Source organism: Pantherophis guttatus, chromosome 7 (assembly GCF_059756535.1).
Source record: "Pantherophis guttatus breed Tessera chromosome 7, ASM5975653v1, whole genome shotgun sequence".
NCBI lineage: Eukaryota > Metazoa > Chordata > Lepidosauria > Squamata > Colubridae > Pantherophis > Pantherophis guttatus.
This window is the reverse complement of record NC_142069.1, coordinates 2,795,001-2,813,638: the sequence shown is the minus strand read 5'-3', so window position 1 is coordinate 2,813,638 and position 18,638 is coordinate 2,795,001. Positions and strand designations below refer to the sequence as shown.

Here is an 18,638-nt window from a genome sequence, read left to right as displayed (position 1 = left end):
GAACAGAACAGAACAATAATAGAGAATAGGATGGGGGATAGGGGAGAATAAAAGAGAGAAGAGAGAAGAGAAGAGAAGAGAGAAGAGAAGAGAAGAGAATAAACAGAGTTGGAAGGGACCCTGGAGGTCTTCTAGTCCAACCCCCTGCCCAGGCAGGAAACCCTACACCACTTCAGACCAATGGTTATCCAACCTCTTTTTAAAAACTTCCAGTGTTGGAGCCTTCACAACTTGGAGGTTTGTCTATGTGCATCTGAGTAGTGCAAAATGGGTGTGGAGCCTTCTTGGAACTGCTGGAAGGATTGTGTTGTGGAGCTGTGCTTTCCGCTGGATGTTTTCTGCCCTGTAGATTCCAGGAAGGCTCCACACCCATTTGCAGCACTCAGGTGACCCTGAGGACACAGAGCAACCGCCAAGTGGCCTCAACGACCCTCTAAAAGGATGCAAATATCCAGCTCTCTGCAAGGAATATCAATCCTTCCGTTCCCCACCATCCAAGTCAGATCTGAGGAAGCTTCTCGGATGAGAAGCAAAATGTCTTCAGAGAAAAACCAGAAAGTCCAGTTGCCTCTTGAAAAAAAAAAAGCACCTTGACCTGGGTGACTGAGCATCTCCATAGATTAATATGAGTTTTGTCGTTCTGTGTCCTAGCCTAACTAAAGATATGACGGGGAAAGAAGACGTTTACCGAGGCCCGGCAATTCGAGCCCTGTGTCGGATCACGGATGTGAGTACAGGATTTTTCCAATTGTGAAAGAGGATGATGAAAATGAGGGGATGTTTTGGTTCACGGATGAGATTTTGAACCCCGGCTGAATGCTGGGGGGATATTCTGAGATCTTACCCCCAACTTCAGTGTCTTTTGACTTCACATGACCAGCTGGGAAATTCCAGGAGCTGAAGTCCGGTTATTTTTAAAATGGCTGAGGTTGGGAAATGCTGGTTTATAGCAGGGAGCTCCAAACTTATCAACTTGAAAACTTGTGGACTTCAACTCCCAGAATTCCCCAGCCAGCCGATATGGCTGGCTGGGGGAATTCTGGGAGTTGAAGTCCACCCATCTTAAAATGGCCAGCGGTGGGAAACACTGAATTGCATGCTTAGCAGTTCTGGGAATAGAATAGAATAGAATAGAATTCTTTATTGGCCAAGTGTGATTGGACACACAAGGAATTAGTCTATGGTGCATACACTCTCAGTGTACATAAAAGAAAAGATACGTTCATCAAGAATCATAAGGCGCAACACTTAATGATAGTCATAGGGTACAAATAAGCAATCGAATCATACTAGGAAACAATATAAATCATAAGGATACCAGCAACAAGGTTACAGTCATACAGTCATAAGTGTGAGGAGATGGGTGGTGGGAACGACGAGAAGATTAATAGTAGTGCAGACTTAGTAAATAGTTTGACGGTGTTGAGAGAATTATTTGTTTAGAAGAGTGATGGCGTTCGGGAAAAAACTGTCCTTGTGTCTAGTTGTTCTGGTCTGCAGTGCTCTATAGCGTCGTTTTGAGGGTAGGAGTTGAAACACTTTATGTTCAGGATGCGAGGGGTCCGTAAATATTTTCCCAGCCCTCTTTTTGACTCGTGCAGTAGACAGGTCCTCCATGGAAGGCAGGTTGGTAGCATTTGTTTTTTCTGCAGTTCTAATTCTCCTCTGAAGTCTCTGTCTGTCTTGTTGGGTTGCAGAACCAGAATTGAAATCCACAAGTTGCCAAGTTTAGATTCCCCCCGGTTTAGAGGCTCGTTTCCGCAAAAGTGAAGGACTAGAAACTTATCTTTTAAATCAAGACGGCGAATCACCTCGCCCCAAAAAATTACTCCGTTTTGTTTTGTGAAGTACTAAAGAGCCTCAAGTGAACGTAATCCCGTCTTCTTTCATTTCTGGCCAACGTGCGATTTGAAAGTCTTGTCTCACCTCCATCCCTTCTCGCTTTCCCAGGGAACGATGCTCCAGGCCATCGAGCGATACATGAAGCAAGCCATCGTCGACAAAGTCCCCAGTGTGTCCAGTTCTGCCTTGGTATCATCCTTGGTAAGTAAAAGAAGGTTAGAGCTCTCGCACCCGTGAGGTAAATTCGAGTTCTCGACAACCGAGAACAAGCAAAGTCGACGAGGGAAGCCGGACTTGCTTAACGAACACGTGATTCATTTAACAACTGGGCCCTACCTAACAAAACGAAATTTAGTGTACAGGAGTGGCCAAAATTGTGGAAACCTTTTGGGAAAAGTGTATTTTCTAAAACTAGCTAATAGCACCACTTTTTTTTTTGGGAGTAGTACCATAAAATTATACATCAGCGGAAAGATAATTGAATCAAGGATGTAATGCAATAACTTTTATGAAGGATTTGCTATTAGAATAGCAGTGACAGTATAAAGAAGAAAAGGGAAACACGTAGAAAAAATGAGATATACAAAAATTATCACCATAGAAAAAATGAGATATACAAAAATTATCACCATAGAAAAAATGAGATATATAAAAATTATCACCATAGAAAAAATGAGATATACAAAAATTATCACCCTGTCAGTTAACACTTAGTTGGGTAACCTTTAGCATGAATGACGGCCTTACAACGTCTTTCCATGGAGTGAACCAAGTCTTTGAGTTCTGCAGCTGTTATCATGTGAAACCAAGATTGAATGTTGGCTTCTATTAACTGGGTTTTATTGCTGGGTCGCTTCTGACTAACAAGTTTCTTTAGTCAGCTCCATAGATTTTCCATTGGGTTAAGGTCTTGGCTCTTCCCAGGCCATTCCAGCAATGGAATAAGATTATCTTGAAACTCCAAAAAAAGTGGTGTTATTAGCCATCAAACCTCCAAAATACACTTTCCCCAAAAGGTTTCCACAATTTTGGCCACTACTGTAGAGAAAAGGAAGGTTTTTAGATTTAGGCAAGAAAAACCAAATGCACAGGTGCAGCATCGGTCAGGGGTTCCCAACTGGGGGTGCAAGACAATATTCTGGGGGGTGCCGAAACTTGGGTTTAGAAGTTTCAAAATTATAGGGTATATGTCAGTGGTGAAATCCAATTTTTTTTACTACCGGTTCTGTGGGTGTGGCTTGGTGTGCATCGTGTGGCTTGATGGGCGGGGCAGGGGAAGGATACTGCAAAATCTCCATTCCCATCCCACTCCAGGGGAAGGATACTGCAAAATCTCCATTCCCATCCCACTCCAGGGGAAGGATACTGCAAAATCTCCATTCCCATCCCACTCCAGGGGAAGGATACTGCAAAATCTCCATTCCCTCCCCACTCTGGGGCCAGCCAGAGGTGGTATTTGCCAGTTCTCCGAACTACTCAAAATTTCCGCTACCGGTTCTCCAGAACCTGTCAGAACCTGCTGGATTTCACCCCTGGTATATGTATAATTATATGCATTTAATTATTTTTTTAAGGGGTGCGAGACTATATCAGAAGCGTTCTTGGGGGCGTGGGGTATAGAAAAGGTTGGGAACTCCAGGCATAGGTGGTATCTGGCTCAATTGTAGTAATTGTGAGAGGGATCTTGGAGTCCTGGTGAACAATCACTTAAATATGAGCCAGCCGTGTGCGGCGGCAGCCCAAAAAGCCAGCGCAATCCTTGGCTGCATTAATAGAGGGATAGAATCAAGATCACATGAAGGGTTAATACCACAATATGATGCTTTGGTAAGCCCACACTTGGAATTAAACTAAAGGTAAAGGTTCCCCTTGCACATATGTGCTAGTCGTTCCTGACTCTAGGGGGAGGTGCTCATCTCCGTTTCAAAGCCGAAGAGCCAGCGGTGTCCGAAGACGTCTCCGTGGTCATGTGGCCGGGATGACTCAAAGCCAAAGGCGCACGGAACGCTCTTACCTTCCCACCAAAGTTGGTCCCTATTTTTTCTACTTGCAATTTTTTACGTGCTTTCGAACTGCTAGTTTGGCAGAAGCTGGGACAAGTCACGGGAGCTCACCCCGTTATGCGGCATTCGGGATTCGAACCGCTGAACTGCCGACCTTTCAATCGACAAGCTCAGCCACTAAGCCACCGCGTCCCTTTGGAATTAAACTAGACCTACCCAATTCCAGCAACCATTTATATATATATATTAGCTTCCAGGCCCCTAATCATCTTGGTTGCTCTTTTCTTCACTCTTTCCAGAGTCTCAACATCATTTTTTTTTTTTTTTTACATCGTGGCGACCAAAACTTGTTGCAGGATTCCAAGTGTGGCCTTACCAAGACCTTATAAAATGTATAAACGCTTCACGTGTTAATCTTGTATGTCAGATACAATGTCCTCCTGGTTTGGAGATGCAACCCTTCCAGAGGAATCCCTCCTGTCCTTCAACTTCCAGACTCTTAAAAACCCCGTCCCCCCAAAAAACACATCACTTGATTGACATGATTCAGGATTGGGTATTAACCGAGATGAGTTTTGGCGAGAGCCGCAGCTGAGATTCTTGATCCTTGGCCCTCTTTCCCAGCATATGATGAAGATCAACTACGATGTGGTGAAGAGGTGGATCAACGAAGCCCAAGAAGCTGCTTCCAGCGACAACGTCATGGTTCAGGTAGGGATTCCCCACAGCAGGGGAGGGATCTGGGAAGCTTTCGGGATCCACCCTGAAAACTGGAATCCTTGTGGAGGCCACCCTGCTCAGTCTACCTTCCTTCACTTGACTGCCTTCTCTGCAGATAGCAATAGCATGTAGACCTATATACACAGTCCTTCACGGCCCTCTCTAAGCGGTTTACAGAGTCAGCCTCTTGCCCCCAACAATTTGGGTCCGCATTTTACCCACCTCGGAAAAGATGGAAAGTGCTGAGTCAACCTTGAGCCGGTCAGGATCGAACTGCTGGCAGTGGGCAGAGCTAGTCTGCAACACTGCATTCTAAGCACTGTGCCACTAGGGCCTTTCCTTCCTTCCTTCCTTCCTTCCTTCCTTCCTTCCTTCCTTCCTTCCTTCCTTCCTTCCTTCCTTGGACTACTTAGAATCGAACTGCTGGCAGTGGGCAGAGCTAGTCTGTAACACTGCATTCTAAGCACTGTGCCACTAAGACCTTTCCTTCCTTCCTTCCTTCCTTCCTTCCTTCCTTCCTTCCTTCCTTCCTTCCTTCCTTCCTTCCTTCCTTCCTTGGGCTACTTAGAATCGAACTGCTGGCAGTGGGCAGAGCTAGTCTGCAACATTGCATTCTAGGCACTGTGCCACTAGGGCCTTTCCTTCCTTCCTTCCTTCCTTCCTTTCTTCCTTCCTTCCTTCCTTCCTTGGGCTACTCAAAATCGAACTGCTGGCAGTGGGCAGAGCTAGTCTGCAACACTGCATTCTAAGCACTGTGCCACTAGGGCCTTTCCTTCCTTCCTTCCTTCCTTCCTTCCTTCCTTCCTTCCTTCCTTCCTTCCTTCCTTCCTTCCTTCCTTCCTTCCTTCCTTGGGCTACTTAGAATCGAACTGCTGGCAGTGGGCAGAGCTAGTCTGCAACACTGCATTCTAAGCACTGTGCCACTAGGGCCTTTCCTTCCTTCCTTCCTTCCTTCCTTCCTTCCTTCCTTCCTTCCTTCCTTCCTTCCTTCCTTGGGCTACTTAGAATCGAACTGCTGGCAGTGGGCAGAGCTGGTCTGCAACACTGCATTCTAGGCACTGTGCCACTAGGGCCCTTCCTTCCTTCCTTCCTTCCTTCCTTCCTTCCTTCCTTCCTTCCTTCCTTCCTTCCTTGGGCTACTCAGAATCGAACTGCTGGCAGTGGGCAGAGCTAATCTGCAACACTGCATTCTAAGCACTGTGCCACTAGGGCCCTTCCTTCCTTCCTTCCTTCCTTCCTTCCTTCCTTCCTTCCTTCCTTCCTTCCTTCCTTCCTTCCTTCCTTCCTTCCTTGGGCTACTCAGAATCGAACTGCTGGCAGTGGGCAGAGCTAATCTGCAACCCTGCATTCTAAGCACTGTGCCACTAGGGCCCTTCCTTCCTTCCTTCCATCCTGTCTATGGTGATAGACAGATGGATAGATAGATAAATAGATGGATGTTGAGAGAGAGAGTACGGAAGGGAGGGAGAGAGAGAGAGAGAGAGAGAAGATAGGTAGGTGATGGATAGATACAGTTAGCAATAGCCCTTAGATTTATATATTGCTTCACAGTGCTTTTACAGCCCTCTCTAAGCGGTTTACAGAGTCAGCCTTTTACCCCCAACCATCTGGGTCCTCATTTTACCCACCTCGGAAGGATGGAAGGCCGAATCTGTCAGGGTGCTAATTAATCCCATTCTGGTTTTGGGTAATCACACCTTGATTTAGAGACGTGGATCGTGGCATTTTCCTTGTGTATACGTTAGGAAAAGAAACCCCGAAGATTTTTTTTCTAAGAAAAGCTCATTTATTTGTTATAAAGAAAATAAAACATCTCACTATCTAAAATAATTACATTTTGGCAACGTTCCTGCCGGCAACCTCTCTGCGGCCGGAACTCTTGTCAGGGGAACAAAGAAAGATAGAAGAAAAAGTGAAGGAATGCGGACATGCATAGTTAGCTTACTGATAAGAAAACTTGGCAAGCTACGGAAAGTCTGAAAGTCCAAAAATATGAGCTCATCTGGTAAATGCAAAAGACGCAGTGACAGAGTCAACCTTGAGCCGGTCAGGATCGAACTCTTGGCAGTGGGTGGAGTTAGCCTGCAATACTCCATTCTAACCACCGCGCCATCAGAGCGCTTTCTTGTTGGTTTACATCTGTCATCATTCTCAGATAGCGCAACACTGGCTAAAAATCGTGCGGCCTGTCATCACGAAGTCAGTAGTGGAGGAGTCTAGGTCAGGGGTGTCAGGGATCTGGCCCGCGAGGTGGTTAGAACCGGCTCGCGAAGCCGCCCTGGAAACAGCAAAGGACCATCCCACAGCACCTCGACCGGACGCTGATCTACAACATGGTGGCGGCCATCTGGACCGGACCACTTCTCTGGTGGGAAAGGGTTTGGGCTCGCCTTGGTCTCGCCTTTGTCTGCTGGAGACAATGGATCCTCCCAGCCCCACCCAGGCTACCACAGCAGTTCAAACCGGTTCGGGCGAACCGATAGTTCTGACCATCGTCTTGGCCCGCCCACTTGCCCTGGTGCTATCCCGTCTTGTATAATCGCCCTGTGTTTGCTGCTACGCGCATGCGCTCACATTTTCGGTTGTGGGCAAACCGGTTGTTACAGTATGTGACGCCCAGCTCTGCATCACAGGCACCCCCCGGCCACGAGTGACGTTGAGCTGGCCACGCCCAGAATGCCTCCCCTTCCCCCCGAGGTCAACCACAACCCTGATGCGACGCTCAGTGAAATCGAGTTTGACACCCCTGTTCTCGGTCAATCCCCCTCCCCCTTGGAGGCACGCATGAAAAGAAGTTGCTACCTGTTAAGAAATATGCGCAGAGTAACCCTTGAGTAGCAAAGTTGTGCACATGAGAAACGGCTGAGGGTGATTGTGAATAAAGCACTGTCAATACACAGACACACTGAGTTGTGATATTCTTTTACTTTGAGGAAAAAGCAAAGCAAAGTCCAATAAACAATCCAGGTCATACACAGATAAAGATAGTTAAATTGTCAATCCAGGGATATTCCAAGAACAAAGTCTTCTTACCAGTTGTTGTAGTCACATGCAATAAAACAGTTCTTTTTGGAGTTGCAAACAGGAACAAGTACAGCAGTAAAACAATCAGTAAAACAGTAGAAAAACAACAAGTAGCAATGATCAAGCAGTGATCGTGCAGAGAGAACAGGCAGAGAGGAGCAGAGGTAGCAATAATAATGTAATAAGAAAAAATAAGCCATGATTCAAGCTTCCTCTTAAGTACGTTGGCTACAGAGCTAGCCAATCAGAATACAGTATGATGCAATACAGCATTACAGCCTTAAAGCTATACATTACATTTTGACTGCAAACATGCATTGATGGTTTATATATATTGCCAACCCAACCAGTTAGGCAATAGCCATTCCCTAACACTACCTGTGTTGAGGTCTACCGTCGACCTTTCCCTGGCTTTGAGCTGACCCCGGTCACCTTAGCTTCGGGGGAAAAATAAATCCTTTTTTTTCTTCCCCCGCATCCGCAGTACCATGCTCTCGGTTTGCTCTACCACCTGAGAAAAAACGACCGCCTCGCCGTTTCCAAGATGCTGAACAAATTCACCAGATCCGGATTGAAGTCCCAGTTTGCCTACTGCATGCTGATCCGGATTGCCAGCCGGCTGCTGAAGGAGTCTGAGGAGGGGTAAAGAGATCTGGAGGGGGGGGAGGTCGGCAGGGGGTCCAGAATAGAATGTGGAATGAGGTTAGGTCCGTGATGGTGAACCTAAGTCCTGCGTGCCACCTGTGCCCTCTCTGCGGGCACGCCAGCCGTTGCCCCAGCACAGCTCCACGGCGCATGCCTGCGTGCCTCCTGCTGGCCCTCTGATCTTTGGGTCTCTGCCGCACATGCGCAGGGGGCGGCGTGCATGTGAGGTTGGGGCATATGTGCGGGGGCACTCATTGCATTTTGGGGGTTCGCGCACTTGCACGCCAGAGGTGCTATTCAGCAGGTTCTGACCAGTTCTGGAGAACCGGTAGCGGAAATCGGAGAATCGGTCAATGCCACCCCTGGCTGGCCTCACCCCCATCTATTCTCTGCCTCCCGAGTCCCAGCTGATCGGGAGGAAATGGGGATTTTGCAGTAACCTTCCCTTAGAGGTGGGGGGGGAGAATGGAGTTTTTACAGCATCCTTCCCCTGCCACGCCCACCAAGCCACACCCACAGGATCGGTAGTAAAAAAAATTGAATCCCACCACTTGTGCATGTGCCATCCTGTGCCCCATTTTGAGCCTGGAATGCCTCCTGCACCAACTTGGAATGGGCGGCGGGGGGGGGCATAGGGAACGCATGCACATGCGTGGGTGGGTGCATACATGTGGGGTGGGGCGCATGCATGGCATGTGCTCGCATTTTGGGGGTGCACTTTTGGGCACTCGGCATCAAAAAGGTTAGGCATCACTGGCTAGGATAGTGCCTTTATAAGCAGAAGTGGTATTCAGCCGGTTCGGACCGATTTGCGTGAACCGGTAGTGGAAATCAAGGGTGCCCCCCACTGCCCTGGCTCTATGCCAGTGATGGCTAACCTTTTTGCCGTCGCGTGCCAAAAGTGGGGAGAACACCGGGGGGGGGTCGTGCACATGCGTGCCCACACCCATAATTCAATGAGCCCCACCCATGCGCGTGGTACCCCCCCCCCCCCCGTGCTCCCCCCACTTTTGGCACAATGGACCTGGTAGGCCCGTTTTTCACCCTCCACAAGCTCCAGAGGCATTCTAGGAACCTGGGGAGGGCAAAAACTGTCTTCCCCACCCACCGGAGGCCCTCTGGAGGCTGGAAACGGCTCGTTTCCCGACTTCCGGTGGGACCGGAAAACCTGAAAATCAGCTGACTGGCATACACTTTCACACTGGAGCTGAGCTAGGACAACGCTCGTGTGCCCACAGATATGGTTCCGCGTGCCACAGGTTCGCCATCACAGCTCTGTGCTGTCCTATTTAGGCACGTTTTTGAGGCCAGGTGCATGGGTGGAAGCAGACGCAGGAGCAAAGCACATGCCCGGAAGGCTGGGTGCATGCACAGAAGGCGTACGCGCGCGTGGCGAACCAGTGGTAACCAAATGTGAAACCCACCGCTGGTTATAACCCTCTTCCTGCCTACCAGACATTCCAAGCTCCACTGCCTCTTTGCCCTCTGGGAAGCTGCCCCTCCCTCCTGGGAATCCAGACTACAATCCACGACACCCCTGTCCAATCCTCTGGGACGTTAATGCTGACGTCACACGACCTGTAAACGCAGCCGTGTCTTTTCTCGGCAGGCACGACAACCCCCTCTTCGATTTCATCGAAAGCTGCCTGCGCAACAAACACGAGATGGTGATTTACGAGGCCGCCTCGGCCATCATCCACCTCCCCAATTGCACGGCCCGGGAACTGGCCCCGGCAGTCTCAGGTAAGTGCAACATGGGAATCTGTCCCTTCGTTTCAGACCCCGGAGTCCTTGGTGGACTGAAGGGATAGCTCGTTTATTTATTTTCATTTATTAAACAGATCGATGTAGTCGCCAAGTCAGGTTTTTTTTAAAAAAAAATAATCCACCCTACACAGCTAGTCCTCGACTTACGACCACAATTGGCCCCACAACTTATGTTGCTAAATGAGACGTTTGTTTAGGTGACTTTACGGCTTTGCTTGCCGCGTTCGTTTAAGCGAATCACGGCAGTTCTTTAAAAATGAGTCACACGGTTGTTAAGTGAATCTGGCTTCCCACTTGACTTCGCTCGTCAGAAGGTCAGCAAAAGCGGATCACGTGACCCCCCAGGACGCTGCAACCGTCATAAATACGAGTCAGCTGTCAAGCGTCTGTATATCATGCGGCCGCGGGGATACTGCGACGGTCGTAAGTGTGAAAAATTTCCCTTTTTTCCAGTGCCATTATAACTTTGAACGGTCATAAACGAGCTGTTGTACGTCGAGGGACTACTTTTAATAAAAGCCCATTTTTTAAAAAAATCCTACCCCACCCCATTTTGGCAGCAACCATACATCAGGTAGACGTAACCGAGAAAAGACGGTCGTACAAAGAACTCGGGCCCAAACATGGACAGTTTTGAAGGTGGCAACCATAACCTTGACTTAAACCTGGAAGTAGATCGGCAGCAGTGGTGGGATTCAGCTGGTCCTATATCACTGTGTTTTTGATGACGCAAGCATGTGCGGATGGCGCGCGCAAGCTAATTGCCGTGCTGTTCGATGTCGCGCATTTCCGGTGCTCGCCGAATGGGTTGTTACAGTATGTGACGCTCACTTCTGATCGGCAGCCAGTGCAGCTCCTGCAAGAAAGGCGACGCTTATACAAGCCTTGGTTTGCATGAAGCTGTTCACGCTGCCGCGTGTTGTGACCTAGGCTTCCTGAACATTAAAACCCACGAGTGGTCCCCAAAACCTCTTTTATTGCAACAGCTGTGAATTACGTTCATTCACAGCTGAGTCCCAATTAGTTGCAAAACAAGTCCTTCGGGAGAAGTCTTTCGGGATAATCACCAACCTTTATCTCCCTTGACACGCTGCCAAAAGACCTACTTGGCAAAGCCCCACGGAGTCCAGAATCAAACAGAGATGCCGACTGGGAACAGAATTAACAACGTTGCTTTCCTGCAAAGGACCCACGTGCCTTTGCTCCTCTTTTAAGCCTTATGGAAGGAGCCAATCATCTCCAGGCCTTACTCCTGAGTTGTCCCTTTTGTTTTAGCTGTTCTTGCCTTCTGGCAGTTCTGTGCATGCGCGCACTAGGAACAGACTCCTCCTGTTCCTCTGCCTCTCTGATATCTGACTCTGGAGGCTCCGGAGTCCGCGCATCACTCCTAGATTGCCCTGGCCCCATCTCTGCCTCCGACGCAGAGCCCTCGTCCGGGTCTTCCCCAGACTCCAGGACTGGCCCATGTTCCTCCCCACTGTCTGACTACGCTGCCAGCTCCGCAGGCTGCTGGCGGACCACAACACCGCGTTCTGAACTCACTAAACCGCCGAATAGTCTCCAAGGGCAGCCCCATGTGGAAGGCATGACAGTAGTCTAGTTAAAGTCAAAAATCTTCCCGTTCTGGGTTCTGCATCCACCTTGAAACCCTCGAAATATTGTGTTTGACACCCCTGATTTAGACACAGCTGTAGAAGGGGTGTTATCTGGGTCACAACTAGGCAAATGGATGAGCTGTCCGTCAAGCTTGTGATCCCCTCCCTTCCTCGCCTTGTGTGACAAAATTGTGTGATGAAATTCAGCCTGGTCCATTTTTGCTTCTCCTTTCAGTGCTTCAGCTCTTCTGCAGTTCGCCGAAGCCCGTTCTGAGATACGCGGCGGTCCGGACCCTTAATAAGGTGAGCGCTTCAGAGGGGGCCGTCTGTCACAGGTGGTCCTCGACTTACGACCGCAACGGAGCCCAAGATTTATGTTGCTAAGCGAAACAACATTTGTTAAAAGTGAGTTTGTCCTATTTTACGACTCTCCTTGCCGCCTGTGTTCAGCGAATTGCCGCCGTTGTTCAAGGAGCAACATGGTTGTTAAGTGAATCTGGCTCCCGCCCCCCATGGATTTGTCAGAAGGTCGCCAAAGGGGATGACGTGACCCCGGGACATTGCCACCGTCGTAAACATGAATCCATAATCGAGCATCCGAATGTAAATCACGTGGAGATGCTGCAACGGTTGTAAGTGTGAGAAATGGTCACTTCGAACAGTCACTAAGTGAAGTTTTATAAGTTGAGGACTACCTGTGTTTATTTATCAATTAAATTTAGATGGTATTCATGCCACTGTCAGGTGATGGGGCAACTTACAACATCTAAAAAGCAAGGACAAAACATTACAATATTAAACACACATAGTCCTCCTCTTATGACGGTTCGTTTACTGAGCAAAGTTACAAGAGCACTGAAAAAAGTGACTTACGACCGTTTTTCACACTTACAACCGTTGCAGCATCCCCACCGTCATGTGATCAAAATTCGTAGGCTAGGCAACTGGCATGTACTTAAAACGGTTGCAGTGTCCCAAGGTCACGTGATCCCGTTTTACGACTTTCTGACAAGCAAAGTCCATGGGGAAGCCAGATTCACTTAACAACCTGGTTACTAACTTAACAACTGCAGTGATTCACTTAACAACGGTGCAAGAAAAGTCATAAAATAGAGCGATACTCATTTAACAACTGTCCCACTTAGCGGAAATGTTTTATTTTCTATTTTATTTTGTTTTGTTACTTTACTTACTTTATTTTACTTTACTTTTATTTAATCTTATTACTTTAGTTTATTATTTATTTTATTGCATTTTATTTTATTTTATTATTTTATTTTACTTTATTTTATATTTTGTTTTATTTTATTACTTTACTTACTTTATTTTACTTTACTTTTATCTTATTACTTTAGTTTATTATTTATTTTATTACATTTTATTTTATTTTATTATTTTACTTTATTTTATATTTTGTTTTGTTTTGTTACTTACTTTATTTTACTTTACTTTTATCTTATTACTTTATTATTTATTTTATTGCATTTTATTGCATTTTACTTTATTTTATATTTTGTTTTATTTTATTACTTTATATTGCAGTTTATTTTATCCTATTGCTTTAGCTTAGTTTATTATTTATTTTATTGCATTTTATTTTATCTTATTGCTTTAACTTAGTTTATTATTTATTTTATTGCATTTTATTGCATTTTATTTTACGTTATTTATATTTTGTTTTATTTTATTACTTTACTTACTTTATTTTACTTTACTTTTATTTTATCTTATTACTTTAGTTTATTATTTATTTTATTGCATTTTATTTTATTTTATTTTACTTTATTTTATATTTTGTTTTATTTTATTACTTTATATTGCAGTTTATTTTATCTTATTGCTTTAACTTAGTTTATTATTTGTTTTATTGCATTTTATTTTATTGTTCTATTTTATTTTATATTTTATATTAGTCATTGCAGGCTGCAGGGTCCCTATTGGCGGCCTTCTTCCTGTAAGCTTTTCTGGGTTGTACTTTCAGGTGGCAATGAAGCATCCGTCCGCGGTGACGGCCTGCAATTTGGATCTGGAGAACCTGATCACCGATTCCAATCGCAGCATCGCCACGCTGGCCATCACCACCCTGCTGAAGACGGGCAGCGAGAGCAGCGTGGACCGACTCATGAAACAGATTTCCTCCTTCGTCTCCGAGATATCGGATGAGTTTAAGGTCAGCCTTCTAAAATCTGGTTCTTGGCTTTCTCTTCGGCCCGCCAGAATTGTTAGGGGTGGATGGGATTCTGGCTTTTCTCTGCCAAAATTGGCACGGAGGGGAGTCCGCAGGATTTAGAAAAAGTGTCACTAAGTTATGCTACCTGCAAAAATTTGTGCCATCACTGTGGGGCAGCAGAGAGTTTCTTTCCGTATCTCTTTTGTGCCATCTAGTGGCCATATGTGGTTCTGCAGCCCAGTTCAGATAACCCTTGAATCAAAAGTCTATGGAGATTCTCAATCCTCCAGGTCATGCTTGTCCGAAAGGTGCTTTTTCCAAAAGGCAACTGGACTTTCTTGGGTTTATTTTCCTTGAAGACGTTGCACTTCTCATCCAAGAAGCTTCTTCAGTTCTAGAGAACCAAGAAAGTCCAGTTGTCTTTTGGAAAAGGCACTAACCAAATAACAGAATTGGAAAGGACCTTGGGAGGACTTGAAGTCCTAACTCTCAGTCCGTGGCCCAGTACCAGGCTGCAGCCTGTGGCAGGCGAGCATGTGAGTGTGCAAAGCTCCATTCGCACAAGCGGCCAGCGCACATGCAAAACCATCCCTGTATTAAAGTGGGCAAAACTTTGGCCACTTTAAGATGCGGGACTTCAATTCCCAGAATTCTGGCTGGGGAATTCTGGGAGCTGAAGTCCGGCACAGCTGGCTGGGAAATTTTGGGAGTTGAAGTCCAGTATAGCTGGCTGGAGAATGCTGGGAGCTGAAGTCCAGTATAGCTGGCTAGGGAATTCTGGGAGCTGAAGTCCAGTATAGCTGCCTGGGGAATTTGGGGAGTTGAAGTCCAGCATAGCCGGCTAGGGAATTCTGGGAGTTGAAGTCCAGTATAGCTGGCTGGGGAATTCTGGGAGCTGAAGTCCAGTATAGCCGCCTGGGGAATTTGGGGAGTTGAAGTCCAGTATAGCTGGCTGGGGAATTCTGGGAGTTGAAGTCCAGTATAGCCGCCTGGGGAATTCGGGGAGTTGAAGTCCAGTATAGCCGCCTGGGGAATTCGGGGAGTTGAAATCCAGTATAGCCGCCTGGGGAATTCTGGGAGTTGAAATCCAGTATAGCCGCCTGGGGAATTCTGGGAGTTGAAATCCAGTATAGCCGCCTGGGGAATTCTGGGAGTTGAAATCCAGTATAGCCGCCTGGGGAATTTGGGGAGTTGAAATCCAGTATAGCCGCCTGGGGAATTTGGGGAGTTGAAGTCCAGTATAGCCGCCTGGGGAATTCGGGGAGTTGAAATCCAGTATAGCCGGCTGGGGAATTCTGGGAGCTGAAGTCCAGTATAGCTGCCTGGGGAATTCTGGGAGTTGAAGTCCAGTATAGCTGGCTGGGGAATTCTGGGAGCTGAAATCCAGTATAGCCGCCTGGGGAATTCTGGGAGTTGAAATCCAGTATAGCTGGCTGGGGAATTCTGGGAGTTGAAGTCCAGTATAGCTGCCTGGGGAATTCTGGGAGTTGAAGTCCAGTATAGCTGGCTGGGGAATTCTGGGAGCTGAAATCCAGTATAGCCGGCTGGGGAATTCTGGGAGTTGAAGTCCAGTATAGCCGGCTGGGGAATTCTGGGAGTTGAAATCCAGTATAGCCGGCTGGGGAATTCTGGGAGTTGAAGTCCAGTATAGCCGGCTGGGGAATTCTGGGAGTTGAAGTCCAGTATAGCTGGCTGGGGAATTCTGGGAGCTGAAATCCAGTATAGCCGGCTGGGGAATTCTGGGAGTTGAAGTCCAGTATAGCCGGCTGGGGAATTCTGGGAGCTGAAGTCCAGTATAGCCGGCTGGGGAATTCTGGGAGCTGAAGTCCAGTATAGCTGCCTGGGGAATTCTGGGAGTTGAAGTCCAGTATAGCTGGCTGGGGAATTCTGGGAGCTGAAATCCAGTATAGCCGGCTGGGGAATTCTGGGAGTTGAAGTCCAGTATAGCTGGCTGGGGAATTCTGGGAGCTGAAGTCCAGCATAGCCGCCTGGGGAAGTCCAGCATCTTTAAAGTGGCCAAGCTTGAAAAACGCCACCTTAGAGAAAAGGACTATTGGCTGCTGTCCACATCTCTCCATCATACAAGGTCCCCTTCTGCTGCTGATGCCCTCATGATGCCCTACAGGAGGATGGGTTTTCCCCCCCACCCCAGAACCTCTTTAATCGGCCCGATACAGAGAACCGACCGGTCCTCACTTAACGTCGTATTGTTGTTGCCTTGCAGGTGGTAGTCGTCCAAGCCATCAGTGCTCTGTGCCAGAAGTACCCACGGAAACACAGCGTCATGATGACGTTCCTGTCCAACATGCTTCGGGATGACGTAGGTCGCTCCGTCTGCATTGGGGGGGCTCCTGCAGCGCCCCCTGTTGGGGGAACTTACCCAGGCCGCTGCTTGCAACGTGTCTTGAGAACTATAAACTTGACGCGCCTAGCGACCCAAGAGCAAGAAAGTCTTGAGAAGTAGTCCTCGACGTACGACCGTAACGGAGGCTACATCGGGACGTTCGTAAAACAGGTCGCCTACATGACCAACCCAATTTTTTTTTTTCCAGTGGTCGTTAAAGCGGAGTTGAAGTCCACAAGTCTTAAAGCTGCCAAGTGTGAAGACCTCTGGTCTTAACATTGGTCTTAAAACTCACGCCCCCCGACTGCCTCGCTTTAGCGACGGGGATTTTTGGGGCTCGGTTGCGGTCGTAAGCCGAGGACTGGCCGCAGTCCCACTGCTGCACACGCGTGTTTCGTGTCTCCCCGCAGGGCGGCTTCGAGTACAAGCGAGCCATCGTGGACTGTATCATCGGCATCATCGAAGAGAACCCCGAGAGCAAAGAGACGGGCCTGGCTCACCTCTGCGAGTTCATCGAAGACTGCGAGCACACGGTGCTGGCCACCAAGATCCTCCACCTGCTGGGCAAGGAGGGGCCCAGGACCCCCACCCCTTCCAAGTACATCCGCTTCATCTTCAACCGAGTGGTGCTGGAGAACGAAGCCGTTCGGGCTGGTGAGTTTGGAGCGAGGGGGATGGCGAGCTTTGAGACCAAGAAGGAGAAGACCTCGAGATCGGCGTTGGTCAACCTTGGCCATTTTCAAATATGGAGATTCTCAGTCATCCAGGTGGCTTTTTGTTCAGGAGGCACCTGGACATTTCTTCTTTTTTTTCTTTTGAAGGCGTTTCGCTTCTCCTCCAAGAAGCTTCTTCAGCTCTGACTGGGGAACGGAAGGATTTATACTCCTGGAAGACAGCTGGACGTTTGCATCCTTTGAGAGGGTTGTTTGGAGGTTGGAGAGAGGACACGGGTAAACCTCCAGGCGGCCTCAACGACTCCCTAAAAAAGGATGCAAATGACCAGCTGTCTGCAAGGAATATAAATCCTTCTGAAGAAAAAAACCCAAGAAAGTCCAATTACCTCTTGAAAAAAAAATCACCTTTCGGTTTCAAATACGTGGACTTCAATTTTTTATTTTTTTTTAATTTGATTTATATGCCGCCCTTCTCTGGAGACTCAGGGCAGCTTACAATGCGTTAAGCAATAGCCTTCATCCTTTTTGTATATTTTATACAAAGTCGGCTTATTGCCCCCACAAACTGGGTCCTCATTTTACCTACCTTAGAAAGGATGGAAGGCTGAGTCAACCTTGAGCCTGGTGAGATTCGAACTTACAGTAACTGCAGACAGCTGGTGTTAATCACAATGCTATCAGTCTGCTGAGCCACCAGGAATACCGTGGGGTATTCCCAGAATACCCCACGGATTTTTATTTATTTAGCTGGGCAGCTTAGAGCAGGGGTCCCCAACACCCCCACGGGCCGTGGCCTATTGGGAACCGAGCCACACACCAATCAGGCCAGTGCATGCCTGAACAGTATCCCAAAGGCTTCTCTTCTGTCTTGTGTGAGCTGCCTGCTCCTGATACTCCAAAAACGGGAGCAGAGGTTGAGCGGGACAAGCACGCCCTGCTAGTTGTGGTCCGCCAGCAGCCTGCAGAGCTGGCAGCAGCATCAGACAGTGAGGAGGCTGGGGAGGACATGGGCCAGTCCTGGAGTCTGGGGAAGGCTCAGACGAGGGCTCTGCGTCGGAGGCAGAGATGGGGCCGGGGCCATCTGAGAGTGATGCGCGGACTCTGGAGCCTCCAGAGTCTGACGTCAGCGAGGCAGAGGAATAGGGTTCCCAGCGCACGCATGCGCAGAGCTGCCAGAAGACAAGAACAGTTAAGACAAAAGGGGCGACTCAGGAGTAAGGCCTGGAGATGATTGGCCCTTCCCATAAGACATAAAGGAGGAGCAAAGGCACATGAGCCTTTGCAGGAAGCAACTTTGTTCGTGCTGGTCGGTTTAAATTCTGAAGCTCCGTTTTGACTCTGTGCTCCGTGTGGCCTCGCAAAGCTAATTGCCAATTAGGTCTTTGGCAGCGTGTCAAGGGAGATAAAGGTGGGTGCTTATCAGCTTTATCATGAAGGACTGTGGCAGAGTAATGTGGTTTAGACAATTTATTAATGTTCCCCAGCATCCAACCTCAGATCTGTCCCAAATAAATCCAGCTGCAATCAGTCCACAAGGCAGGGGCCAATAGTCCATAAAACAATGGAAAGTCGCTCCCACAAATAAGCCCACCCAACAAACTTAAATCCACTAGGCCAAATGGAAATACACCCACGAGATCTCACTTGGCAAGAGAAGTTCAGAGGCTCCAAGGCTCCACACAGAGGCTGTGTGTTTGTTCCTCGTTTCTTCACGAGGAACAAACACAGCCACAAATCAAACACCTTTTTCCCAGCAACCCCTTTCTCTGCCCACTGCGATAAATGCAGCCCATCAAGATGGGCGGGATCTTCCTCTGAGCAATCTGGAAGATCTCCATTGCTCTTATCTTTTCT

General features: G+C 47.9%; 1 protein-coding gene across 2 annotated transcripts in view; it reads left to right on the top strand.

Annotated features, from left to right (window-relative positions):
• The window catches only part of COPG2 (coat protein complex I subunit gamma 2), a 37,907-nt gene that overhangs the window by 7,245 nt on the left and 12,024 nt on the right, over nucleotides 1–18,638 (top strand). For both annotated transcript variants that reach the window (XM_060689388.2, XM_060689385.2), the window contains exons 6-14: nucleotides 652–727; nucleotides 1,951–2,043; nucleotides 4,470–4,556; nucleotides 8,074–8,231; nucleotides 9,844–9,977; nucleotides 11,832–11,899; nucleotides 13,578–13,766; nucleotides 15,991–16,086; nucleotides 16,521–16,764. In XM_060689388.2, coding sequence (XP_060545371.2) covers nucleotides 652–727; nucleotides 1,951–2,043; nucleotides 4,470–4,556; nucleotides 8,074–8,231; nucleotides 9,844–9,977; nucleotides 11,832–11,899; nucleotides 13,578–13,766; nucleotides 15,991–16,086; nucleotides 16,521–16,764 — 1,145 coding nt within the window. The remainder of the gene's footprint in view (nucleotides 1–651; nucleotides 728–1,950; nucleotides 2,044–4,469; nucleotides 4,557–8,073; nucleotides 8,232–9,843; nucleotides 9,978–11,831; nucleotides 11,900–13,577; nucleotides 13,767–15,990; nucleotides 16,087–16,520; nucleotides 16,765–18,638) is intronic.